This window comes from Phycodurus eques, chromosome 2 (assembly GCF_024500275.1).
Source record: "Phycodurus eques isolate BA_2022a chromosome 2, UOR_Pequ_1.1, whole genome shotgun sequence".
In the NCBI taxonomy this organism is placed as follows: Eukaryota; Metazoa; Chordata; class Actinopteri; order Syngnathiformes; family Syngnathidae; genus Phycodurus; species Phycodurus eques.
Genome location: NC_084526.1, coordinates 38597685 through 38622813, shown reverse-complemented (window position 1 = coordinate 38622813; position 25129 = coordinate 38597685). Strand labels below are relative to the sequence as shown.

General features: G+C 42.6%; 2 protein-coding genes across 3 annotated transcripts in view; both read left to right on the top strand.

The window, feature by feature from the left end:
* Positions 1-2518: 2518 nt before the first annotated feature.
* pop4 (POP4 homolog, ribonuclease P/MRP subunit) lies at positions 2519-16343 on the top strand. Of its 2 annotated transcripts, none has more exons than XM_061670595.1 (7): positions 2519-2623; positions 4197-4252; positions 5770-5993; positions 6123-6200; positions 6616-6677; positions 10653-10754; positions 12202-16343. In XM_061670595.1, exons 1-7 carry the CDS (start codon positions 2617-2619, stop codon positions 12336-12338), a joined length of 666 nt encoding a protein of 221 aa, XP_061526579.1. In that variant the 5' UTR covers positions 2519-2616; the 3' UTR covers positions 12339-16343. The 2 variants fall into 2 exon arrangements, with proteins under 2 accessions (XP_061526579.1, XP_061526580.1); XM_061670596.1 differs by lacking the exon at positions 12202-16343 and adding an exon at positions 10940-12189.
* Positions 16344-22976: 6633 nt separating this feature from the next.
* plekho2 (pleckstrin homology domain containing, family O member 2) overlaps positions 22977-25129 on the top strand; it is a 29035-nt gene continuing 26882 nt past the window's right edge. The window contains exon 1 of the mRNA XM_061670594.1: positions 22977-23167. Within this exon, the coding sequence (XP_061526578.1) occupies positions 23159-23167 (9 nt within the window). The 5' untranslated portion in view covers positions 22977-23158. The remainder of the gene's footprint in view (positions 23168-25129) is intronic.

Genomic DNA, 25129 nt, shown 5'->3' with positions numbered 1-25129 from the left:
AAAACTGCTGCTGGAAAAGGAAAAAGACTGAAAAGAGAACATTTGTCATGGAGTAGTTGCATTTTTCCAGGTCTAATGCAAGAGGCGCCGCCCTGTTTTTCTTCTTCGGAAATCACGCATGCTCTCGCGTTGTCCCTCCCTCGCGCCTAACCCTGCAGGCGCTGGTAAATCAAGGGATAGAGCCGACCTATATCGACACTCTACAATCAATATATAACGATTCTTCTACTTCAATATGAATCGATGATGAAAGAGTGCAAAGAAGTCAAGGAAAAGGCATCAGGCAAGGCGACACAGCTACCTCCGCAGCTATTTACAGCTTGCCTTGAAGAAATATTTAAAAAGCTCAATTGGGGGAAAGGACTAAAAATGAACGGCGTTTATTTCAGACATGGCAAACACCAAAGGCAAAAATAATTTTGTACATCTCAGTTTTTCTGTGTTAAGAAAATGTTGGGTTTTTTCTTCACGCAGAAAAACGTATTTATACCGCTCAAGTACATGTTGATGCACAAATTTAAGATAAAAATGAAATATGCCTAATTTCTTTACCTTTTTGTTCTGGCCTCCAACTTGAGCCAGGCCATCTCCACCTGCACGTGATGCCTGCTTCAAGCTCTGCCACATGAATAGCATCCTCCTCTTTAAGCACTCTCATTCTGGAATAGAACTGACTAAAACCATTGTCTGTTTCAACTTCATTTTTCACTATTACCAAGTTCAAAGGCTAATCCAAAATGCATCCACCAGGAAAATATTAAGTACAATATTTTTCTGTTTTTAATTGGCCATTTCTGAATTTGAAGTTAGTTCATTCTGTGTTGTGACATAATCCCTAACATCGCTCCGTCGCTTAATACATTTAACATTAACATCCGTAAACTAATTAGATAATTGTAGGCGCGTTTCCTAAGTAATACAAGACGTACTAGCGGATCAGCCCTCGTCGCCGATGTTACGCGTGCTTTGCGGTTCCGCTGGGACCGCAACCGGGGCCACGACCCGCAGCTCCTCGACGCGAAAATACAAAACACCAGTGCAACGTATACGACACTGGCTAATCTGATGAGCAAAAATGTTGCTTAAATGTAAGAGCAGAACTAGCGGCTGTCCGCTCTAGAAGTGGGTAGAGTAGCCAAACGTACTTACGTAAGAATACTGTTACTTGACAATAATGTGACTCAAGTAAAAGTAAAAAAGTAGTCCTCCCAAAAATTACTTGCGTAAGAGTAAAAAGTACACAGTGAAATAATTACTCAAGTACTGATGAATAAATAGTGTGTAACTTCTGTGAATGTGCAAATTCGCATTTGCATGTATGTTCAATCGTGACTGTCTACAAAAAGATGTCAAAATGGACGACTATGTCCTAGACCCCGTCAACGACGACGTCTATTTAGGCCGACTTGTAACAATGGTTTGAAATACAAACACTGAAGCTGAATGCCACATAAAGCTTGCCTGGCACGCTTATGGAGGGCTTAGTGTTATATTCAAGAACAATCTTCTCATTTGCTTGAAAATAAAAGATGGACGCTGGCAACAAATTGCAAACTGCCGTAGTCGATGGAAACGTGACGAAGAGGCCTTCGTCCTGCGGTGGATAGAAATTGGCTGATAATGATATACACCCACGCATGCACAGTGTGTTTTTGTTGTATACTGAAGACATTTGGGTTTCAAATTTGACACGCATAAGCTTGTTATGCCAGGTGATGTTAATTTATTATCATGAAAATCATGGCGCATGGCTAGAAATGAGCTCTTAAACTCTTTTTAGCTATTTTTGTTGCTGTCATTATATTTGCCCAAACAAATGTACCTTTAGCTGTCCCAGACATTAAAATTGTGCGCTGGGTAATCGCAATAATTGTACATTGAGCTAACTATTAAATCTACCCATGGTGCCCCGCGACTGACTGGGGACCAGTTCAGGGTGTGGACCGCCTTTCGCCGAAGTCAGCTGGGATAGGCTCTAGGATAAGCGATGTTGAGAATGGGTGGATGGATAAATCTACCCAACATGGGTAAGAAAAGCTTTAAATGCGTGCTGCTGTTGCCTACAGGGGGAGACATTACGCATCACTGAAAAAAAATAAACCCAATAGAAGAAGAGTTTCAAACACAGATAACACAACCAACCCTATAAGTGATGTGTCTCCGTGTCGGCCATGTTGGAAAGGTCGACGTTCCCAATCAAAGGCGGTGATACCTAGATCATTTCTCGACCGATTCTCATAGTTTCCTATTTTTGTCGACGCCAAAGCGTGTGCCATCAATACATAACGTTTTTGTTACATTTTAAGAGCACCCCCCCCCCCAAATTTTTTTTAATTAAATAAATAAAATACCTGTGATTGCTTACTCCCAGTTTCCTTATCGTTATTGTACGACGTACGCAATCGTATGCAGTATCATGTCTACCTTTCTTGCCGTCCGCACACATACAATACGCTGACCCTCCTACGTTAGCGTCGCCGTCGGCACGTAGCTGTAAAGGGGCGTGTCGTAGCTCCCTATTCATATCCATGAGCCGTGCAGTCTCCATTCTGTTTACGAAGCACGTGAATAACACGAGATTTTGACCAACGCGGGGGGGGGGAAAAAGACATACACATGGATGGTACGTAGCATTGAAAGAAGAATGTTGAAGTAATAGCTTCGTCAGCCTTTTTGTGTTTGTTTGTTTTACTCTTTCAGCCGTCAGCCATTTTCCGACGTCAACATGAACTAGCCCCAACCTTCAAGAAGTTTTAGTATGGAAAGGCTGAATGCGACATTTGAATGCTGTGTTTTGAACAGAAATGCAACCTGAATTATTTGCTTCGAGTGCGGTTATATGTCACAAAATATGTTTTTTTCCAAAAATTCTTATATGAGCTGATGACTCTGGTCTGCAAATTCATTTATAATTTCGTTCATTTGTATTATTACAAAAAAAAATACATAACTAACTACTTATGGGAACTGCACGAACACAAGACAGTGAATAAGACTGAGTGCGCAATCCCTTTAATGATACAAGTGATTTGTCTTTGATAATTCTGTAATAGAGCCTAATGCAAATATTCATCACTTTAAGATTAATTCCAAACACTGCATTCATCGTTTTGCTGATAATTTTAATATTATTATAGCATTGTTGTTTTTGTTGTTGTTTCAACCCAGAGAAACATTTGTAGGCAAATTACATTAACACATCACTTGCAATTTGTGTCAATGAGATTGGAGGTGCAACAGTTAGTCGATTCATCGGCAATGGATTATCAAATTAATCAACAACCATTTTGATAATCGATTCATCGATCACAACAGTGGCTACAAAACGTTTGACATCGAGTACCACCAAAAAAAGTCCCCAATCTGACACAATCTCGATTTTGAGATGAACAAAATACCTTTACAGCAGTACATGGGAACAAAGTGGAATTGACCGCGTACATCGCTTATTCAAAAATAATGTATTCATGGCGCGTGAAAGCTTATTCCAAGAATTTCAAAGTAGAGGTGGTAGCTTCCTTCAATACTATTAAAGTTAGAACAGCAGTCCTGAAAAGATTCCCAACACACGTGAATACTTTAGAAGTACCCATTCTTCCAAAAAGTTTGCATGGTTTAAATAAAGGGTGTCCAAATTATGAACATCCATTTTCTTAGCAGTCCACAGCATAGACTAATCAAATGTTCATTTTAGGGGTTCTTTATCACCAGGATCAATATCAAACCTATGAACTCAAAGGCAATGTGTGTGGAACTAACCCAATTGACTTAATATTATTTCATGAATTTTTCAGCTAAAAGTAAAATAGTGGTTTATGTAATGCTGAAATGAAGAAAAGCAATATATGGTGGTCCAAATGTAGGCTTACAGTTGTTTCATGTTTTAGATGGGTGTCTTTTGTCGAAGCTATAGATGCCAAATATGCATTGTAAACTGGAGGGTTGGCAGTGAACGAGTAAAACATTTTTTTTTTTTAAAGCCTAATTATGATCAACTGTTGGGAGGTCTAGGTAATGATCCAAACAATAATTCTAAAACAGTTATATTGAGCCTACTTTTAGGCCACCCTGTATATGAACATTGTATAGCATATGATTGCCAGTCACAGTAGGGATTATTTTTTATTTTTTTTATAGCTTTTCTCAAGATGTAATTGCTCTATCATTTCTATTTCCACCACTCTTTTCCCTAATAGAAGCAGTTGTGGATACCCCAATTCCTCGTGACCTTGTGAAAGTCCTCGGTGTTGAGGTGAGCCAATCACATCACACCGTATGTCATTTGTTGTGAGAACAATGAGAGACAGTCCTTTTTATGCAACACATTTAGGGAATGGGAATGTAGTATCACTGTTACATCAATTCTGTTTTTAGCCGCTGTACCCTCAAACGTTAGAATGACCTCGTCGTACTTGGTTTTGCCAGTAAAAAAAAAAAAAGCATTGTTGAGTTTAACCATACAAGAGGCTCCTTGCTTTACTGCCATACTGACCGTTTTTAATTGGACTGTTTCATACACCGCGTTCCAAATTATATTTTTCTCAGATTTTCCTATATAGTTGAGTCGGCATAATTTTAAAGTCATCAACCGTCAGAATAGAATTCCAATTTTTGGGAACAAACCTCCCAATGGAATGTGGTTTCAGCCCATTCAGCGGACACGCCCGCAGCATATTAGAGGAGAGAGTAGGGCTGCACAATGAATTACATTTTAATCGTGATCGCGGTTTTGGCTGCCACGATTAAGTGAGCCTGATCGTCGGCGATTTTTTTTTCACATTGAAAATGCAGCCACTGCTGCATATGAAAAGTGCTTCATTTGCAGCACGGCCCGCAACCTAGTCCAGCCTGCCACCAGGGGGCGAGCGCATGATTAAGGCTTCATTAAGCTCAGGGCCAACTTTTAAATAAAAGCTTAAAATGGCATTCATGTCCAATGTAGTAATATATGAAACTTTTACTTTGAAGTTGGCGGTCTCAGCACGTTAACGGAGAGGCGTCACGCTAAGACAATACTGTAGTATGAACAATCGTTGTAGCGGCTGCCTTGACTTCAACTTTTCGGCTAGCCTGACAGCAGTAAAAAAAAAAAACGTCAGAAGTAGATAGAGAGGAAAATCTCAACTGTAGAGCTTTTTTAAGTTTGTGACTGTGCACAACTGACCAATGGTCAAGCAGAACAACAAAGACGTACCAGCCTTGACAATTCACTATATTGACGACGGCGATTTTCAAATGAAAAGTCGGCGCTTGCAGCCTAATGTTATTGCCTTCTATGCATTAACTGTATTTGCTTCCATTAAGTTGCAATATGTGATTGCACTTTGTAATAGCATATTTATTCAGTTAGCCCTTGGTACAGTATAATGTTTTGGTAAATATTTTTATTTAAAGATTCATTTTGCACTAAAAACTGTGACACATTAATTTATGATACAGTGTAGACCCAAACATTGAAAACTGTTACATATTCTTAAAAGTAGTGCAATAAAAATAAAGATTTTCCCCGAACATGATCTTGATCAAAAATCGTAATTAAAATATTGATCAAACTAATCATGATTATTATTTTGACCATAATCGTGTACCCCTAGCTGAGAGAATTATTTTGAAGCCTTATTGTTTATTATTCATTCAAACTTGGTTCTTCTCGGTGGTGTGTCAAGTTTAGGAGACATTGATTTTCACTTTACAGGGACTTTTAAGCCAAAAATCTCTTTCTCCAGAGCGATCATCTCGCTTTCTTTCATGTATTTAATACTTCACCAGTCTCAGATTCGCTCCAAAGCTGAGGCTTTCACCCAAGCATTCCTGAATAACAACACTGAGCCACATCCACAACATGATCCAAAAAGTATGCTGAGTTATAAGGCAGTGATCCTGGAGTACTCCAGGACTAAGAAAAAGATGCTCAACAAAAAGAGAGCCAAAGGAATAAATGCTCAGCAGAAGAGGGAACTGAAGATTTTCCATATAAAGGGTGAACACCAGAGGTTAGTCATGGAGCTATAGTATGTAATAGTCATGGTTTGTGAGTAAAATGAGTCCAAAATGAGTCTATCAAAGTAATGCCTATGCTATATTTCACCCTATTTTGTATTCTTTGGTCATTATCATTGCAGATATGAGCTTTTCTTACCTCTGCATGAGCTCTGGAAACAATATATACTTGATCTTTGCAATGGATTAAAGCCAACAAGGTAAATATCCTGACACTTTTTTAATATGTATGATGCTATATAATAAAGAGGGCAGTATGGAGGGCTAGTGTTTAGCATGTCTGGCTCACAGTTCTGAATTTTAAGGGTTTGAATTGTATCTCTGGCCTACCTGTGTGGAGTTTGTATGTTTTCCCTGTGCTGTGCTTACGTGGGTATGCATGTTCGGTAAATTGAAGATTTTAAGTTGTCCATAGATGTCAATGTGAGTTTGAATAGTTTGCCTATTTGTGCCTTGCGATTGGATGGTGACCTGTCCAGTGTATACCCTGTCTCAAGCTGAAAGTCAGCTGGGATAGGCGCTAGCTGACTGGATGGATAGCTTATATCTTGATCGTGCCTTTTAAGAGACCCAAGGACACTTAATATTAGGTTAACAAGTGTGTTGCTCTTGCAGCAGTCCACAGTCTGTGCAGCAGAAACTATTGAAGGCGGACTTCCACGGTGCCATCATCACAGGTAAATTGTCACCTAAATCAGTCAACACTTTCATCACTTTTTAAAACTCTGAATGTGATTTGGGTGTCCAACGTGTGATGCATGGCGAGTATGGTGCCCGAGGGTGGGGGCTTGGCCAGTTCTAGTTTACCGTGCCAAGCTGCATGGTTGTCAATAACTCGAATGATAAATGGTCATTGTAATTATACGACTCGTGTACTTTGACTCCCTGTGCATGAGCAATAGGGACTTTACAATATTCAGGATATTGCGGTACTAAAAGTGCCTTGATAGTGTCACGTTCATTGTGCTAAAAATCTTGTTTTGGGTATGCGCAGGCACGTCGCTTAGCTGGGCTGCTACAGTGCTCACTTCACTTCCTTAATACAGTATTTAAGCACCTGATTGGCTTCGTAACCAATATGACGACATCACGAGTAATACAGTGAGTGATTGGCTGACTGGCCCACGTGACTGAAATGCGCCATTGCAGAATGCGGAAGTAATGTCCACAAAACGGCAGCTGCGCCAGCTGTAACTGGGTTGCATAAGGGGGATATGTTAATTGCCCGAGTTGGGGGGAAATTAATTAATAAATAAAAAATAGTTCTGTCAACTAATGTGAATTGCAGGACACATTGATCATCGTCACTTCAAACTCACCTCGGCTGTCTGAACCTCGCCTTTACAAGTCAATCAGCCGAGAGGTTCCCCTCTGAAAAGTATTTTCCCAAGTGTTTAATGAATCTACGGTACAGTATATAATGTATGAGTGCTGAAATAAATTGACTTTTCTACCATATTCTGATGTATTGAGCTGTGCCTGTATGATTTGATGTCTTTCTCACAAAAACCTGTGGGAAGACGCACAGAAACTACTAAAGCCTATCATGAAAGAAAAAAAGGACTTTCGGTTCTCCTGCGTTCGCCTCTGCCTCGCCTGTGCTGTGAGTTTCCCTGTAATACTGTGAGCTTTCCCACGGTATCGCAATAATTATCGTACCTTGAGATTAATACCGCAGAACCGTGAGACCGTTGAGAAGAAAATAAATATAATCACACAATTATCAAAAGACACTTATTTATGGAACAAATGTTCACATTTGGGAGAATGACCATTAATACGGCAGTTGTGCGGTTATTTACATTTGGGTATTGCACAGATATTTGATCAGATAATATTGCAGAGCCTCGTTCATTATATTGGCATTTACGTGTAAAGTATAGTCATGAGTGTCTACTGTAGGGGGGGGTGATGCATTTCACAGCTTGGTGGCGGAAGCTGCTTTTGGGCCTCAGGTAGTGGTGTCACGATACCAAAATTCTGACTGAATACCAGCATAAAGTACCTCAATGCTAGTACTGAAACGATACTACGGCAAAAATCTCAAACATTAGTAAAAGCAGTGGAATGGAAACTGACAAAACAACTTAAATTACTTTTATGTTTTTATAAATTCAAACAATTTTGATAAACTTGAAAATTTATGTAATCATGACATTAGCCCATTCTTAACATGAGCATTTTTTAAAATTAGATTAATGCCACTGCGTGATCACTTACACAGACACACAGACAGTGGGGCAAAAAAGTATTTCGTCAGCCACCAATTGTGCAAGTTCTCTCTTAAAAAGATGAGACAGGCCTGTCATTTTCATCATAGGTATATCTCACCTATAAGAAACAAAATGAGGGGGAAAAAAATCCAGAATATCATATTGTCTGATTTTTAAAGAATTTTTCAACAAATTATGTTGGCAAGTAAGTATTTGGTCAAGAACAAAAATTCATCTCAATACTTTGTTCTATACCCTTTGTTGGCAGTGACAGAGGTCAGTTTTCTGTAAGTCTTCACAAGGTTTTCACACACTGTTGCTGGTATTTTGGCCCATTTCTCCATGCTGATGTCCTCTAGAGTAATGATGTTTTGGGGCTGTCGGTGGGCAACACGGACTTTCAAGACCCTCCTAAGATTTTCTATGGGGTTGAGATCTGGAGACTGGCTAGGCCACTCCAGGACCTTGAAATGCTTCTTACGAAGAAGCATTTGTGGTAAAGAAGGAGCTAAGCCGAAAGGCGAAGCTCTCAATTTACCGGTCGATCTACGTTCCTACCCTCACCTATTGCACAGAGCTGTGGGTTGTGACCGAAAGAACAAGATCCCGGATACAGCCGGCCGAACTGAGTTTCCTCCGCAGGGTGTCCGGGCTCTCCCTTATATCTGTTGTTGACCAACACTGGGCACTCATGCCAGAGTAGCATCTGCTCCATTTGCACACTGATTGAGGAGTATCTGCAACATTTGGACAAACAATACATGTGCACTCACTCACTGACCGGCCAGTGCTGTTTTTCCATTGGGGCTACAACACTCGAAAAGTGAACCTTTTGGTTGCACTTGGATGGTAATTGGTTTTCCTTTTGCATTCGGGTGGATTTTTATTCTTCGGGAAATCCCCGATTTCCAGAGTGGTTTCTGATAAGTGTAGCCTGTATCCGGTTTGCAGCGCTCCAAGCTGGTTAGAAAGTTCCGATGGTTTAAAAATTCAGATTCTTGAAAAATCTAGGCAGCACAGACTTCAAGTTTGCATGGTTAGTCTACTGGCCGTATCGTAATACAGTTTGGGTGCGTGGACATTTATTTGTCTGTGTCGCACTGCAGCGTTTCCATGGAAACCTTCGTTTTAGCTTGAGGCGGCACATAGATGTCGACTACAATAGTCGATTGACTTCTCTCGGGAGATGAAAGCGTCTCCACTGTCACATAACACACTCGATGTCCGGACAGCAGCAAATGTCCTGTGGCTGAGCCATATGGAGGATCATTGTGATGGCGTCCTCCGTGGATCTGTTGGCTCTCTAGGCAAACTGATGTATGGCGAATCCAAGGGGAAGGCAGGAAGTGAGGCGGCATTGAATACTCCCTGCAGCCGGGAACGCCCGTGAGCCTGACTGAAAACTAAACCAACCAACACCGTTCACACACGGCAAAATGAGCGTCCTCACTTCAACTTTTATCAGGAAGGGCTTTTTGAGTTTTGATGTCGTCAATTTCGATTCGCAGCATGGGGAATGTGGAGAATGTTCGCTTCGCTACATCCTGTTTCAATTAGCCGTCAGCGAGGTGGCGAACGGGCAGCGCAAACCGTAATGTTTAAGAATCAATTAAGTTTGTAACCCGAGGTTCCACTGTATATACAACTATAGCTCCTCGATCAATCTAAAGAGACTGCCAGTAGTGTAAAGAATATGCCATAAGGAACTTGCTTGTAGTGCTGCCCTAGAACCCGATACGGTTCATGCGATACTGGATGGCTTGCGACCAGAAGATAACTTATCTTGCGTGTAAAACTGCCCGACTCAACAGAGTTAAACCGACCAATGTGCATGCATGGTCCGATAAAGCTGTATCCATGAGGGACTAATATAGGTCCTGGATGGGCCAGCTGTAGTAGGTGTCATGTTTAATACTGTTGTCTTTCTTCATTTAATTTATAGTCCAATATCACTGGATATTAGTTTTATTTAAAGGAAACCAGGTCCTGCCACAAGTCTCGCTATGGTAATGTGCCTCCATGTCGTCCAATATAGTATTTTTGTTGTTGTTGTTTTTGTATGCTGAAAACGACACCAACAAAAATTATCGTAAAAACAAAAAAGATCGGGTCGCAATGGCTGCTGCTACATATCACATTGGGCAAAGCAAATTGGATTGACCTGCAGTGTGAACATAGTCTGTGTGGAAATCCTAATAGGACCCCAGCACCAAGAAGCCACCGCGAGCGTAGGAATCCGCACCATCCAGCGCACACCGGAGCACACAGACATCCCCCCCCCCCCCCCCCCCCCCCCCCCACATCCCAGCCCCGCTTAACCGACTCTAACCTACCAACTGTCACCAAAACAATCCCACACAACACACAAATAAACAGGGAGGTTGTTTTTCATTAAATGTGTCCTTTCATTTATCTGTTTGATCTTTTTATTTTTTACAGTGGTTCGGTCCAAATGCCCATCATACGTGGGCACTACAGGAATTTTGATCCAGGAGTTCAAGCATGTTTTCAAAATTGTTACACGACAAGACAAAGTGAAAGGTAAACAAATTTTTCTTATTTATTTATTATTTTTCTTAGTATTTCAGAGTACAGTAAATACTGGGTGTCTATCATTTCTCGGTAAAACGATCTCCATTGTTGAAATGATTGTTGTAAAGACAGAGACTTAACTAAAATAGATATAGAACTAGTTGTAACTTTTTTTTTTTTCTTCTAATTTATAGGTCCCCTATTTTGGCAATTTAGACCCAGCGGAGCTGCAAGGCAAAAATTCTCCATTCACCTAGTTTTTAAGTCGACTTAGCAGAGTTATTCGTTTTTTTAAATTGATTTTTTATTTATTTTGTAAATTTTCCCTAGCCCTAGTTGACAGCGCTGGCTCGTGGGTGGAGAGGTGACTTAGATAAGCTCTAGAAAGTTGAATGATCTGATTTCAGGCTCCTTGGCAGAAAATAATGCACGGCCGATTTTAATTCATATTTCATGTTTACTGAGGCCGGCACGGTGGACGACTGGTTAGAGCGTCTGCCTCACAGTTCTGAGTACCGGGTGTTCAATCCCCGGCCCCGCCTGTGTGGAGTTTGCATGTTCTCCCCGTGCCCGTGTGGGTTTTCTCTGGGCACTCCGGTTTCCTCCCACATCCCAAAAACATGCATGGTAGGTTAATTGACAACTCTAAATTAGCCCGTAGGTGTGAATGTGAGTGCGAATGGTTGGTTGTTTGTATGTGCCATGCGATTGGCTGGCAACCAGTTCAGGGTGTACCCCGCCTCCTGCCCGATGATTGCTGGGATAGGCTGCCGAATACAGCAACCCTAGTGAGGAGAGGCAGCTCAGAAAATTGATGGATGGATGTTTACTGAGGCACCAGAAAAAGTTGGTTGGGTAAAATATGGGGCCTTTAATGTACAAACAATGTACTATTTTCAATTGAATTGATAATTAGGATGCCTGTGAATATTCTCATTCATCATGGTCATTGCATTCTCAGGGCATTGAATCAGTCGCAACTGGACTGTTCTGTTTGTCTTACACGGCCTCCTTTGGCCATGCGGCAGCTCCACCACCATTTTACAACTGAATGAAATATTAATGAGGGCCTTTCACCGAACAAATCGTGTTGACAGACAGTGGCCTCTCTGCAAGGCATTCTAACAACTGTCATGTCAACTGGCATTCCAAAAGAATGAGGCAGTGAGTTTTCTACACCAACTCAGGCTAGTTCTGTCCTAACTAAGCCTTGTTGCGTCAAGTGATGAAGCCTGCTCGGATGAGAGGCAAAACGTCTTCGAAGACAACCAAAACAGTCCAGTTCTGATTGATTCAATGCCCTGAGAATGATCATTAGGATCTTTATAGCATCATTATTTGTTTATTGTACAGTATTTAATGTAAGACAGAAAGCACATATACATGTGAGAGCATGCATTGTCACATTCTTCCAGTTCATTTACCTTTCCCATGTTTGTTTGTGTTTTTTGGGCAGTAATTCCCAAGAGGAACAGTGTATTTGAAGTAGAGATAAATGGCTTCATTTCTTACATCTATGGAAACAAGTTTGAGCAGCGAGCCAGCGAACGCTCAGCAAAGAAGTTCAAAATCAGTGGAACCATTGACTTGTGAAACTTGTTGGCTGTATGTTTATGTAGTGTTACTCAACCAATGAGAACTGTTTGAATTTGTTTCAGTGTTTAAACTCTTGTCAAGTCCATGTTTTTTGGAACAAAGAAGTCTTTATTTGGTGTTTAGCTTATGTACACTGCAGGCAATGTTTTATTACGGTTTCATTTTAGTCTTTTTCATTTGATCTGTCACCAAAGTTTTTTTGTTTTTGTTTTGTTTTGTAAGATTGAGGCCATGTTCACACACACTGAGATTTTTCTGTGTTGACCTTTTGTCAAAAAAAAAAAAAAATAAGTAAGTCTAAGTCTCAAGTCTACAACTCAAGTTTCAAGTCAGTGCCAAGTTACTATGGCAAAACATAGCAAGCAATGTCGGGTTCCAACTACACTTCAACCGAGTCTAGTCAAGTCATTACCTTGGTTAATTAAGCAAGTCATTTGTCAAGTCATCACTCCTCCTGAGTCACAACATATATTGGCACATTTTTCACTTTGCACTCAGTATCTGTTCTTGTTTTAGTCAGCTGTGCCAACACATTTACAATCACATCTGAATCTGATTCTGACCTAGTTTTTTTTATTGCTTCCAAACCAGTCTCTGTATTGTACATGACATGTTTTTTCCTTAAGTTGCGAACCTTCCGGGTTGACATTCTGTTTTTCCCCAATTCAATAAAAAACATAATCGCTAAGATACTTATAAGGTGCTGTCGGCACCTTATAAGTATACTGATTGGCCAATGCGCTTGAGACCCAACAAATATGTTTTCATGAATGTGATTTTTTTTTTTTTTTAAACCTGTGGGTTGACAGATAATTTTAACTCCGGCCGTAGGGAAATGTTTAAAAATATATATATCTGTCTACAAGGGCCAAGCCAGTCAACAAGTGGACCTGTCAACTTTGTAGCGATTGTAGGTCAAATAAGAATTGTAATTAATTTAGGATAAAGTAATAAGCCGAGAGCGACGTTTGCGTTACTTCCGGTTTATCGTAATTTTGATTTAATTGTTAAAATCAAACTAATGTCTCGAAAAGGGCACCACGTCAATTTTTTCACGTTTAACTTTAGGCAAAATGATGACTTTTTAATCAGTCTCATGATCTGGAGGTTGCTAAACTCTACGACATTTTGAGTCCTAGTTTACAGAAGTTTACTCAAATTCAGAGCACACACAAAATACAACCACGAGTGGAATTTTATGGTATATTTAATGAAACACACAACTACAAACTACAAGAAGAAAATCACATAAGGGTAAACGAAAGAGAGAAAATAAGGCGTACAAAAATGGAAAAGAGGATCGCGTGGTCGCTGGGCTAAAATAAATGAGCGTTTAATGCGTTGAGCCAGAGCGAGAGAAGGCAAAGTTGGGATTTCATATGAAGCTAGTCATTTGCCCACAATTATTACGTACTGATGTTGTACATCATAGTAAGGATTGCAGTGTCGACTCACGAACGCAGATCAGCTGGTGTTTGGGGTGGTCTTCCTCTCCGGACCTCAGGCGGGAAAGAATCCGGTTCGGTTGAAGAAAAACCAGATGCACAAAAATAAAAAGAAGGAAAGGAAAGTTGTTGTCCCATTTGGGATGCGCTCATAACTTCCCTGCCGGTTGACCTGGTGGCAGGCTGAGCTCTGGCCCTCAGAGGCGTGCGGGACCGCCGGCAGCTGATGCCGGCAGTTGCTCGTTGAGGCCCCGCCGACCTATCGTGGCTAGGGAAAGCGATCGGAGCCGCATGGTCTACTTCTTCGATCGAAAACGCCGCCGGCTTGGTTGCGGCGGCTCCCGGAGGCGCCCGAGGACAAAAATTGAACAAAAGAAGGAGGAGGGGTGGCCTGAGGCCACCCAGCTGGCGAGCTGCCAGCAAAGGTACAAGGACAAGGAAAAGCCTAACTAGCCTCAACTCAACTCTGAGAAAGGTGTGATTTTAGAGTTAAATACCCCAGGGGCGGGGTGTAGGAAGAGGGTGTGCCGACTTGGAGAAGACCACGCCCACCAGCCGTAATCTTGTCTACAAATTTGAGTAAATGGATCTTAAAATAATATTAATCTCAAACACTCCCAACTTTGTACTCTCACGCATAGAATCATTGTTTAAACTTTGGTCGTGGCAGATGAGGTGCTTATCTTTCAATACATTTCGTACTGTTTGATTTCAAATCATGAACAGCTTTCAAAATCATGCAGAGGACTTGTCAACGTGAGAATGTGGACACAGACACCAAGGCATACATTTGGAATATTTCTACAGAGTTTGCAAGATATAAAAACAGACATTTTATCTTCCGTTAACAAACATCATAGGCATGTCCACAAGTTCTGGCGCTTGCAGTTCCTCTCAACGCCAGTTGGTGGCACCTGACGTGCAGGTTTGAATATTAACCACATAGTCTCCCCCAACCATTTGGTCCAGGAAGGGGTCTTTTGAAGACAGGAATCGAGATTTGACGGGAAGCTGCTAATTAGGTTAAGGTCCACTTGACGTGCACAAGGCACGGTCCTAGTCGCCGTCTCACAGCTGGGCAGTGTGGAGGAGTAGGGTTCTCAAGTGGGTCAAAGTCTCTGGCGCCTCGATTTGCGGCGCGCATGTCCGCTACAACTTCATTGCGCTATGATGGTTTATAGCTTTAGGTCGATTAGTTGCGAATTCTGACTGGAAGGACATCCGCTAACGCTTGTGTATCACAAAACCAATTCACTTTGCAAGGACACTACACTATCCCAGGAATCCACCCAGGAAGTTTCATACAGATCCTGATGTGGCATTTCAAAATAAAGGTTGTCTGAACACTGCATAATTTACTGTCACTACACCTGAATTCAAAAATAATGCCTTAGGTATTACAACACCAGTCCACTTCTGGGGCACACTAGAGTATCCCAGCTTTACACCCACCAAGTTTCACACAGATCTGATGTTGCATTTCAAAAGAACAGTCCTCTGAAATATAAATGAAATTTAATATTTTACTTAATATTTATTTTACTCACGGTGAACGTTAGCACATCTGCCTCACAGTTCTGAGGACGGGTTCAAATCCTGGCCCCGCCTGTGTGGAGTTTGCATGCGTGGGTTTTCTCCGGGCACTCCGGTTTCCTCCCACATCCCAAAAACATGTATGGTAGGTTAATTGAAGACTCTAAATTGCCCTTAGGTGTGCATGTGTGCGTGAATGGTTGTTTGTTTCTATGTGCTCTGCGATTGGCTGGCGACCAGTTCATGGTCTACCCTGCCTCTCGCCCGAAGATTGCTGGGATAGGCTCCAGCACGCCCGCAACCCTCGTGAGGATAAGCGGAACGGAAGATGAATGAATGAATGAATATTTTACTGTCATTACACCTGATTCTAAAAAATTATCAAAAATCCCTTAAGTATCAAAAAAACTGTTTACTTTTGGGAGATGAGACTATCCCTGGGTTCCTTCCAGGAAATTTAACCCAGCTCTGTTGTTGCATTTCAACATTAAGCTTGTTTGTAATCATATTTTACTGTCAATAAAGTAAGAAATTATTTTTACATTTTTTTTCTGTTTTGCGGTTTAACTGTGGTTGGTATTCAAGTATTGTCACTGAAAGTGTGTGTCTGATCAAGAACTGCTACACATTGGATTACAACAACTGAACAATCACAACCGACTAACAAAGGAAACACGTGGCACCGGAGGATACCTCCAGACTGTGTTATTAGGATTCCCATATATTTTCCTGGCAGGACACGCCCCACTCCAATAAAATTGGCTCTTGCATCGCGGAAAGGGCAGGCGACGCAGATGTAACAAGATGACGATCTCAAACGTATCACATTTGTACTAAATAAAAACAAATACGTTTATTATGGTTCGGTTCAGGGCTACGGTTGGTGCTTAAGGCGGTTTATATATATATATATATATATATATATATATATACACAAAATTCCAATGAAGTTGGGAAGTTGTGTTGAACATAAAAACAGAATACAATGATTTGCAAATCATGTATATTTAATTGAATACACAACAATGACAAAATATTTAATGTTCAAACTGATTAACTTGATTGTTTTTAGCAAATAATCATTAACTTTGAATTTTATGGCTGCAACATGTTCCAAAAAAGCTGGGACAGGGTCATATTTACCACTGTGTTACATCACCTTTTCTTTTAACAACATTCAATAATCGTTTGGGAACTGAGGACACTAATTGTTGAAGCTTTGTAGGTGGAATTCTTTCCCATTCTTGCTTGATGTACAACTTCAGCTGTTCAACAGTCCGAGGTCTGGCTTTTGCTTTGCATAGTAGAGTTTCAAGTTGCACTTATGGATGTAGTGCCAAACTGTATTTGCTGACATTGGTTTTCTGAAGTGTTCCTGAGCCCATGTGGTGGTATCCTTTACACATTGATGTCGGTTTTTGATGCAGTGCCTGCCGCCTGAGGGATCCAAGGTCACGGGCATTCAATGTTGGTTTTACATGCAGTGATTTCTCCAGATTCTCTGAACCTTTTTATGACGATATGGAGCGTAGATGATGAAATCCCTAAATTCATTGAAATTGTACATTGAGGATCATTGTCCTGAAACTGTTCGACTATTTTCTCATGCACTTGTTCACAAAGAGGTGAACCTCTTTGGTGGCTGTGGAGTTTTTGACCAGCTTGTTCAATAGAATTCTAGCGTGTGAGAAGATGCCTGAGGAATGGAGGAAAAGTGTGCTGGTATCCTTTTTTAAGAACAAGAGATGTGCAGAGCTGTGGGAACTATAGAGGAATAAAGTTGATCAGCCACACAATGAAGTTATGGGAAAGAGTAGTGGAGGCTAGACTCAGTACAGAAGTGAGTATTTGCGAGCAACAGTATGGTTTCATGCCAAGAAAGAGTACCACAGATGCATTATTTGCCTTGAGGATGTTGATGGAAAAAGTACAAAGAAGGTCAGAAGGAGCTACATTGTGTCTTTGTAGATCTAGAGAAAGCGTATGACAGAGTACCCATAGAGGAACTGTGGTACTGCATGCGGAAGTTTGGAGTGGAAGAAAAGTATGTTAGAATAATACAGGACATGTACGAGGGCAGCAGAACAGTGGTGAGGTGTGCTGTGCTGTAGGTGTGACAGATGAATTTTAGGTGGAGGTGGGACTGCATTAGGGATCATCCCTGAGCCACTTCCTGTTTGCAGTGGTGATAGATAGGCTGACAGATGAGGTTAAACTGGAATCCCCGTGGACCATGATGTTTGCAGATGACATTGTGATCTGCAGTGAAAGCAGGGAGCAGTTGGATAAAACCCGGAGAAAACCCGCGTACTTGACTGGCCTGCCTGCAGTCCAGACCTGTCTCCCATTGAAAATGTGTGGCGCATTATGAAGCGTAAAATACGACAACGGAGACCCCGGACTGTTGAACAGCTGAAGCTGTACATCAAGCAAGAATGGGAAAGAATTCCACCTACAAAGCTTCAATAATTATTGTCCTCAGTTCCCAAACTTTTATTGAATGTTGTTAAAAGAAAAGGTGATGTAACACAGTGGTAAACATGACCCCGTCCCAGCTTTTTTGCAACGTGTTGCAGCCATAAAATTAATGATTATTTGCTAAAAACAATAAAGTTGATCAGTTTGAACATGAAATATCTTGTCTTTGTAGTGTATTCAATTAAATATAGGTTGAACATGATTTGCAAATCATTGTTTTTATTTGTTTAATACAACGTCCCAACTTCATTGGAATTGGGGTTGTAAATGAGATGAGTCCGCGACATTTTTTTTTGACGTTCATTCTTCTGTATCTACTGTATTTCAGTGAGCTAAAATGTCTGTGTGTAAAATTTATGTTTACCTGTTGCATTTGGCTCCAGAGGTTACTGCAGTATCCTGGATGAATGTCTTCAGAGCACATAGCCTGCAGTACTCCCCTTTTCCCTGTCACAACATATCCTGTAAAAGAAATAATAAAAATCATAATGACAAATGACTATATGGCATGTGGCCTCAATGACTAGTTACGACACCAGACATCATCACTACGTGTAATGATATACAGACCCTTTCCAAGAAATTTGAATATCATGGAAAAGTTTATTTATTTCCCTAATTCCAGTAAATAAGTTCAACTTTCATCGATTTAGGACCCACAATTTAAACAATTTCAAGTATTTAATTGTTTATTTTTACATAATTTGGGCTTCCAGCTCATAAAACCCACAAAATCAGGAATTCAAAAAATTTTAATATTGTGAAGAAATATTTCTCAGTTTTTGTAGGGAAAAAAAAAAGAAAGAAATTTGGGTCACCTCCATCCATTTTCTGTACCGCTTCATCCTCACAAGGGTCGCGGCCGTGCTGGAGCCTATCCCAGCCATCTTCAGGCGAGAGGCGGGGTACACCCTGAACTGGTCACCAGCCAATCGAAGTAGGGTCACATTAAATCAATCAAAATATGGTACTTTCAAAACTATATGTTAATCTTCAATACTCCTTTTGCTTTAATCACTGCCTCAATACACCATGGAATTGAGGCAATCAGCCTGTGGCATTGCATGAGAGTTATAGAAGCTCAGATTTCCTTGATGCTTGCTTTCAGTTCTTCTTTGTTTTTGGGTCTGGTGCCCCTCATTTTCCTCTTGATAATATCCCGTAGATTCTCAATGGGGTTTAGATCTGGCGAGTTGGCTGGCCAGTCAAGCACTGTGTCATGGCATGAGCATCAAACCAGGTTTTGGTGCCTCTGGCGGTATGGGCAGGGGCCAGGTCCTCTGCATCTCCATCCATATCCTCAGCAGAAAAAAACATGAAGTGCTCTAAAAGATTCTGGTAGACTGTTGCGGTGACCTTGGATTTAAGAAAGCAGAGTTTACCAACACCTGCACTGGACATTGCATCCCAATATCATGACTGATATTTCACACTGGACCTCAAGCAACTAGGGTTCTGTTCTTCAACCGTCTTCTTCCAAAACTCTTGGACCTTGATTCCCAAATAAAAGGCACACATACTTTCATCTGAAAAGAAGACCTTGGACCACTGGCCAACAGTTCAGTACTTCTTCTGCTTGGCATAGTTGAGACGCTTCCTACGTTGGCTCAGGCTCAGAAGTGGTTTGACCCGAGGAACCCGACAGTATTAGCCCATTTCCCAGATGCGTTTGAATGTGGTGGTTTTTGAAGGTGTGACTCCCGCCTCATTCCACTCTTTCTGGATCTCTGCTAGATTCTTGAATCTTCTCTGTTTGATAATCCACTGAAGCCCACGGTCATCTCTTTTGCTGGTGCATCTTCTCCTGCCACATTTTGTCCTTACACTAGACTTTCCATTGATATGGTATGATATGACTTGAGACACAGCACTCTGTGAACAGCTAGCCTCCTTAGCTATGAACCTTTGTGGCTTAGGCATCCAATGGAGGGTGTCGATGATGATCTGGCCAGTTGTCAAGTCTGCAATCTTCCCCATATTGAACCCAACTGAGACAATTGAACCAAACTGAAGCAATTTAATGACACTTGGGGAAACCTGTGCACGTGCTTTGAGCTTAGTAGATGATTAGTGTGTGACACTAAGTTTAAAACAAAACAAAATTTGGGCTGATTTCTTCAGAGTATTCTAATTTTTTGAATTCCTGATTCAAATACTTGAAATTGTTTAAATTGTGGGCCTTGAATCTATCCATCCATCCATCCATCCATTGTCTTCCGCTTACCCGAGGTCGGTTTGCGGGGGCAGCAGCCTCAGCAGGGAAGCCCAGACTTCCCTCTCCCCAGCCACTTCCTCTAGCTCTTCCAAGGGGATCCCGAGGCGTTCCCAGGCAAGCCGAGAGATGAAGTCTCTCCAGTGTATCCTGGGTCGTCCCCGGGGTTTCCTCCCGGTGGGACGTGCCCAGAACACGTCACCAGAGAGGCGTCCAGGAGGCATCCAGAGGCCCGAGCCACCTCATCTGGCTCCTCTCAATGCGGAGGAGCAGTGGCTCTACTCTGAGCCCCTCCCGGATGACCGAGCTTCTCACCTTATCTCTAAGGAAGAGCCCGGACACCCTGCGGAGGAAACTCATTTCGGCCGTTTTTATCCAGGATCTTGTTCTTTCGGTCACGACCCACAGCTCGTGACCATAGGTGAGGGTAGGAACATAGATCAACCGGTAAATTGAGAGCTTCACCTTTTGGCTTAGCTGCTTCTTTACCACAACGGACCGATACAAAGTCGGCATCACTGCAGACGCTGCACCGATCCGCCTGTTGATCTCCCGTTCCATTCTTCCCTCACTCGTGAACAAGTCCCCTAGATATTTGAACTCCTCCACTTGGGGAAGGATCTCATCCCCAACCTGGAGAGGGCACTCCACCCTTTTCCGACTGAGGACCATGGTCTCAGATTTAGAGGTGCTGATTTTCATCCTAGCCGCTTCACACTCGGCTGCAAACTGCTCCAGTGAGAGTTGGAGATCACGGCCTGATGAAGCCAACAGAACCACATCATCTGCAAAAATCAGAGATGCAATACTGAGGCCACCAAACCGGACCCCCTCTATGCCTCAGCTGCGCCTAGAAATTCTGTACATAAAAGTGATGAACAGAATCGGTGACAAAGGGCAGCCTTGGCGGAGTTCCTCACTGGAAACGAGTCCGACTGACTGCCGGCAATGCGTACCAAACTCTGACACCGGTCGTACAGGGACCGAACAGCCCATATCAGGTGGTTCGGTACCCCATACTCCCGAAGCACCCCCCACAGGACTCCACGAGGGACACAGTCGAACGCCTTCTCCAAGTCCACAAAACACATGTAGACTGGTTGGGCGAACTCCCATGCACCCTCGAGGACCCTGCTGAGGGTGAAGAGCTGGTCCACTGTTCCACGGCCAGGACGAAAACCCCACTGCTCCTCCTGAATCTACAGTTCAACTTCCCGACGGACCCTCCTCTCCAGCACCCCTGAATAGAGCTTACCCGGGAGGCTGAGGAGTGTGAGCCCCCTGTAGTTGGAACACTTCATAAAAAGGGGGACCCCAAGCTGAGGCACTATCCCCAATGTCAATGCGATGTTGCAGAGACGTGTCAACCAGCACAGCCCGAGTCGAGGTCAGCAGCGCCCCATCCCCACTATACCCAGTGTTGATGGTGCACTGCTTCCCCCTCCTGAGACGCCGGATGGTGGACCAGAATTTCGTCGAAGCCGTCCGGACATCGTTCTCCATGGCCTCACTGAACTCCTCTCACGCCCGGGTTTTTGCCTCAGCAACCACCAAAGCTGCATTCCGCTTGGCCAGCCGGTACCCATCAGCTGCCTCAGGAGTCCCGCAGTCCAAAAAGGCCTGATAGGACCCCTTCTTCAGCTTGACGGCATCCCTCACCGCTAGTGTCCACCAACGCGTTCTGGGATTGCCGCCACGACAGGCACCGACTACCTTACGGCCACAGCTCCGGTCGGCCGCCTTGGCAATAGAGGCACGGTACATGGTCCACTCGGACTCAATATCGCCCGCATTCCCCAGGACTTGGGTGAAGTTCTGCCGGAGGTGGGAGTTGAAACTCCTTCTGACAGGGGATTCTGCCAGACGTTCTCAGCAGACCCTCACAATACGTTTGGGCCTGCCACGTCGGACCGGCATCTTCACCCACCATCGGAGCCAACTCACCACCAGGTGGTGATCAGTTGACAGCTCCGCCCCTCTCTTCACCCGAGTGTCCAAGACATGCGGCCGCAAGTCCGATGACACGACCACAAAGTGGATCATCGAACGCCGACCGAGGGTGTCCTGGATCCAAGTGTACGTGTGGACACCCTTATGCTTGAACATGGTGTTTGTTATGGGCAATCTGTGGTGAGCACAGATGTCCAATAACAGAACACCACTCAGGTTCTGATCGTGGGAGGAGGGGGGGGGTGGTGTTCCTCCCAATCACCCTGAATCTATAATCTATGAAAGTTTAACTTTTTGAATGGAATTATGAAAATCAATAAACCTTTCCATGATACAATTTTTTTGGGGAAAGTGTCTGTATATAATCAAGACCATCCCAGATGTATACCAGGTGTGCTGATTTTATACAACCTTCCACATTCACGGATTGTCCTAATGCTGTACATAGCATCGAAAGCCTTTCGGTATGATGCAGAAAATCTGGTCCATGTAGCAACACGTGTTGCAAACAAATTGTGAACCAAAACATTAACATTTCTATAGAGCTGGTGAAAACATACAAAGGCAACTCAGTATTAAGGAAACACTACCAATTGGAGCTTGTCCCACATAGCTGCAATACAACTGCTTATCTATAGATAGGTCGCAGGAAACTACAACACGCATTTAGAAGTTATGTGTAATTGCAGGTTAAATTTTGAGTACTGCACTCTACTCTTTTTTTTTTTTTTTTTTTTTTTTTTTTTTTTTTTTTTTTTTTTTTTTTGTTCTTGTGATGTTTGGACATTGTATTGTATGTGGCACTGTACATTCTGTTGTCTCATCTGCTGTCTCTGAGTTCATGTGTACTGCTGTTAATGTACAGAATATGTGTGTTCTTCTTTTTAATATTGTTCAGCACATTGAGACACATTTGTGTGATTTTGCACAATAAAACCCAATAAACTCACAGATACATGAGTGAATAACGTCAAGGGTATAAACCGGAAGCCAAACTTGCATTTTTTTTTTCTTGGCAGCAAAAGAGGAAAAGGTACTCATCGGGGTATATATAAGGGCAGAGTTCTGTATTTTCTTCATTTACGGGAAGTGTTAGAAATGTAGCCATCGGGCAGGTTCTACATTGTAACAAAAACGATAAAACAACTTTGGGGGATTTCACGCTATTTGCAGTTCACATAACGGATCGTGTCCTTATCATGGAAAATGTAAGTTGTCACCAGATATGTTCTTTTAATAATTGTGGGGATCGTACAGTCTTTCAGCTTGCTACGCTTCAGCTTTGCTAAAAAAAAAAGTGAGTTTCAATTCATTTAGCAAAGTTTGGTTTGTTTACAATGCCACAGAGTACATTCACACACAAAGTTTCAGCGTGATGCAAGCTGAGAAAGATGATAGTTTTGTTTAGATTTTATGGTGTCCACACGTCATTTAGCGCACCTCTTCGCATGTCAAGGCTTTGCACCCTGTTGGTTATATTGCATTTGAGTGACTTCTACGACTGCCATCAGTTAAAAACAAACTAAAACTAAAAACAGATTGGTACGGTTGTGTGAACTGGACATGTTCTGGAAAACAAAAACAGATATCTTCACCATGATATATATGATATTGTTCATTGACATGAGTAAAATAATTATAATGCAGCATCTATCCCCTGTAAATATAGTAAACACACAGCATGATCTACCGCTAGCATATAAACCATTCATATGGCAAATTAAAGGTATTTGTCATTAAGTTTTGTACACGAATTCGAAACTTACCTCAAAGCAAGCTATTCCAGTGAAGTGTGTCGTCAGGTAATTTATATCTTCTTAAATGTGTTGAGCAAGCAACTGTCAACATGCAGCTCATGTGGGTGCATTTTCAGGAAGCCGATTTAGCAGAAAAAGGAAGTCAACTACTGTACAAAAATAGCCTGCAAATAACTCAAGCATAGTATAACCTTTAGCTAATTCTGCTTTTTAAAAAGAGACTGAATTATTAAAAAGCCAAACCCCACATTCCTAGCTGTCAGGACTAATCAAACTGACAAAACTAGTTGCCTAGATTTGCAGATCAACTGCTACACTAGAAGCTAGATTAGTTGTTCTCGAACATTTTACACCTCAAAGCATACTGAGCTCTCAAGTACCCCCATAATGGCCAACATTAAAATACAGTAGTGTAGCAGGCCTAAATAGTTATCAAAAACAAACCAGAGGTTTTATTCCCCCAAAAAATATTTAATATTTTTATAAGGACAAGTTGAACATTAACACTGCACCTAAATATAGGGGGGAAACTACTTATATAACCAACGGTGAGGGATGCCGTCAAGCTGAAGAAGGAGTCCTATTGGGCCTTTTTGACCTGTGGGACTCCTGAGGCAGCTGATGGCTACCGGCTGGCCAAGCGGAATGCAGCTCTGGTGGTCGCTGAAGCAAAAACTCGGGTATGGGAGGAGTTCGGTGAGGCCATGGAGAAAGACTTTCGGACGGCTTCGAGGAAATTCTGGTCCACCATCCGACGTCTCAGGAGAGGAAAGCAGTGCACCACCAACACTGTGTATAGTGGGGATGGAGTGCTGCTGACCTCGACTCTGGACTTTGTGAGTCGGTGGGGAGAATACTTTGAAGACCTCCTCAATTCCACCGACACGCCTTCCCATGAGGAAGCAGAGTGTGGGTTCTCTGAGGCGGGCTCTCCTATCTCTGGGTTTGAGGTCACCGAGGTAGTTAAAAAGCTCCTCGGTGGCAGGGACCCGGGGGTGGATGAGATTCGCCCGGAGTTCCTAAAGGCTCTGGATGTTGTGGGGCTGTCCTGGTTGACACGCCTCTGCAACATCGCGTGGACATCGGGGACATTGCCTCTGGATTGGCAGACTGGGGTGGTGGTCCCCCTTTTTAAGAAGGGGGACCGGAGGGTGTGTTCCAACTACAGGGGGATCACACTGCTCAGCCTCCCTGGTAAGGTCTATTCAGGGGTGCTGGAGAGGAGGGTCCGTCGGGAAGTCGAATCTCAGATTCAGGAGGACCAGTGTGGTTTTCGTCCTGGCCGTGGAACAGTGGACCAGCTCTACACCCTCGGCAGGGTCCTCGAGGGTGCATGGGAGTTTGCCCAACCAGTCTACATGTGTTTTGTGGACTTGGAGAAGGCATTCGACCGTGTCCCTCGGGGAGTCCTGT

Coding starts and splice junctions, on each gene's coding strand:
- pop4 (XM_061670595.1), top strand. Junction 6,678..10,652: donor CCACGGTGCCATCATCACAG/GTAAATTGTCAC, acceptor TATTTTTTACAG/TGGTTCGGTCCAAATGCCCA. Junction 10,755..12,201: donor ACGACAAGACAAAGTGAAAG/GTAAACAAATTT, acceptor TTTTTTGGGCAG/TAATTCCCAAGAGGAACAGT.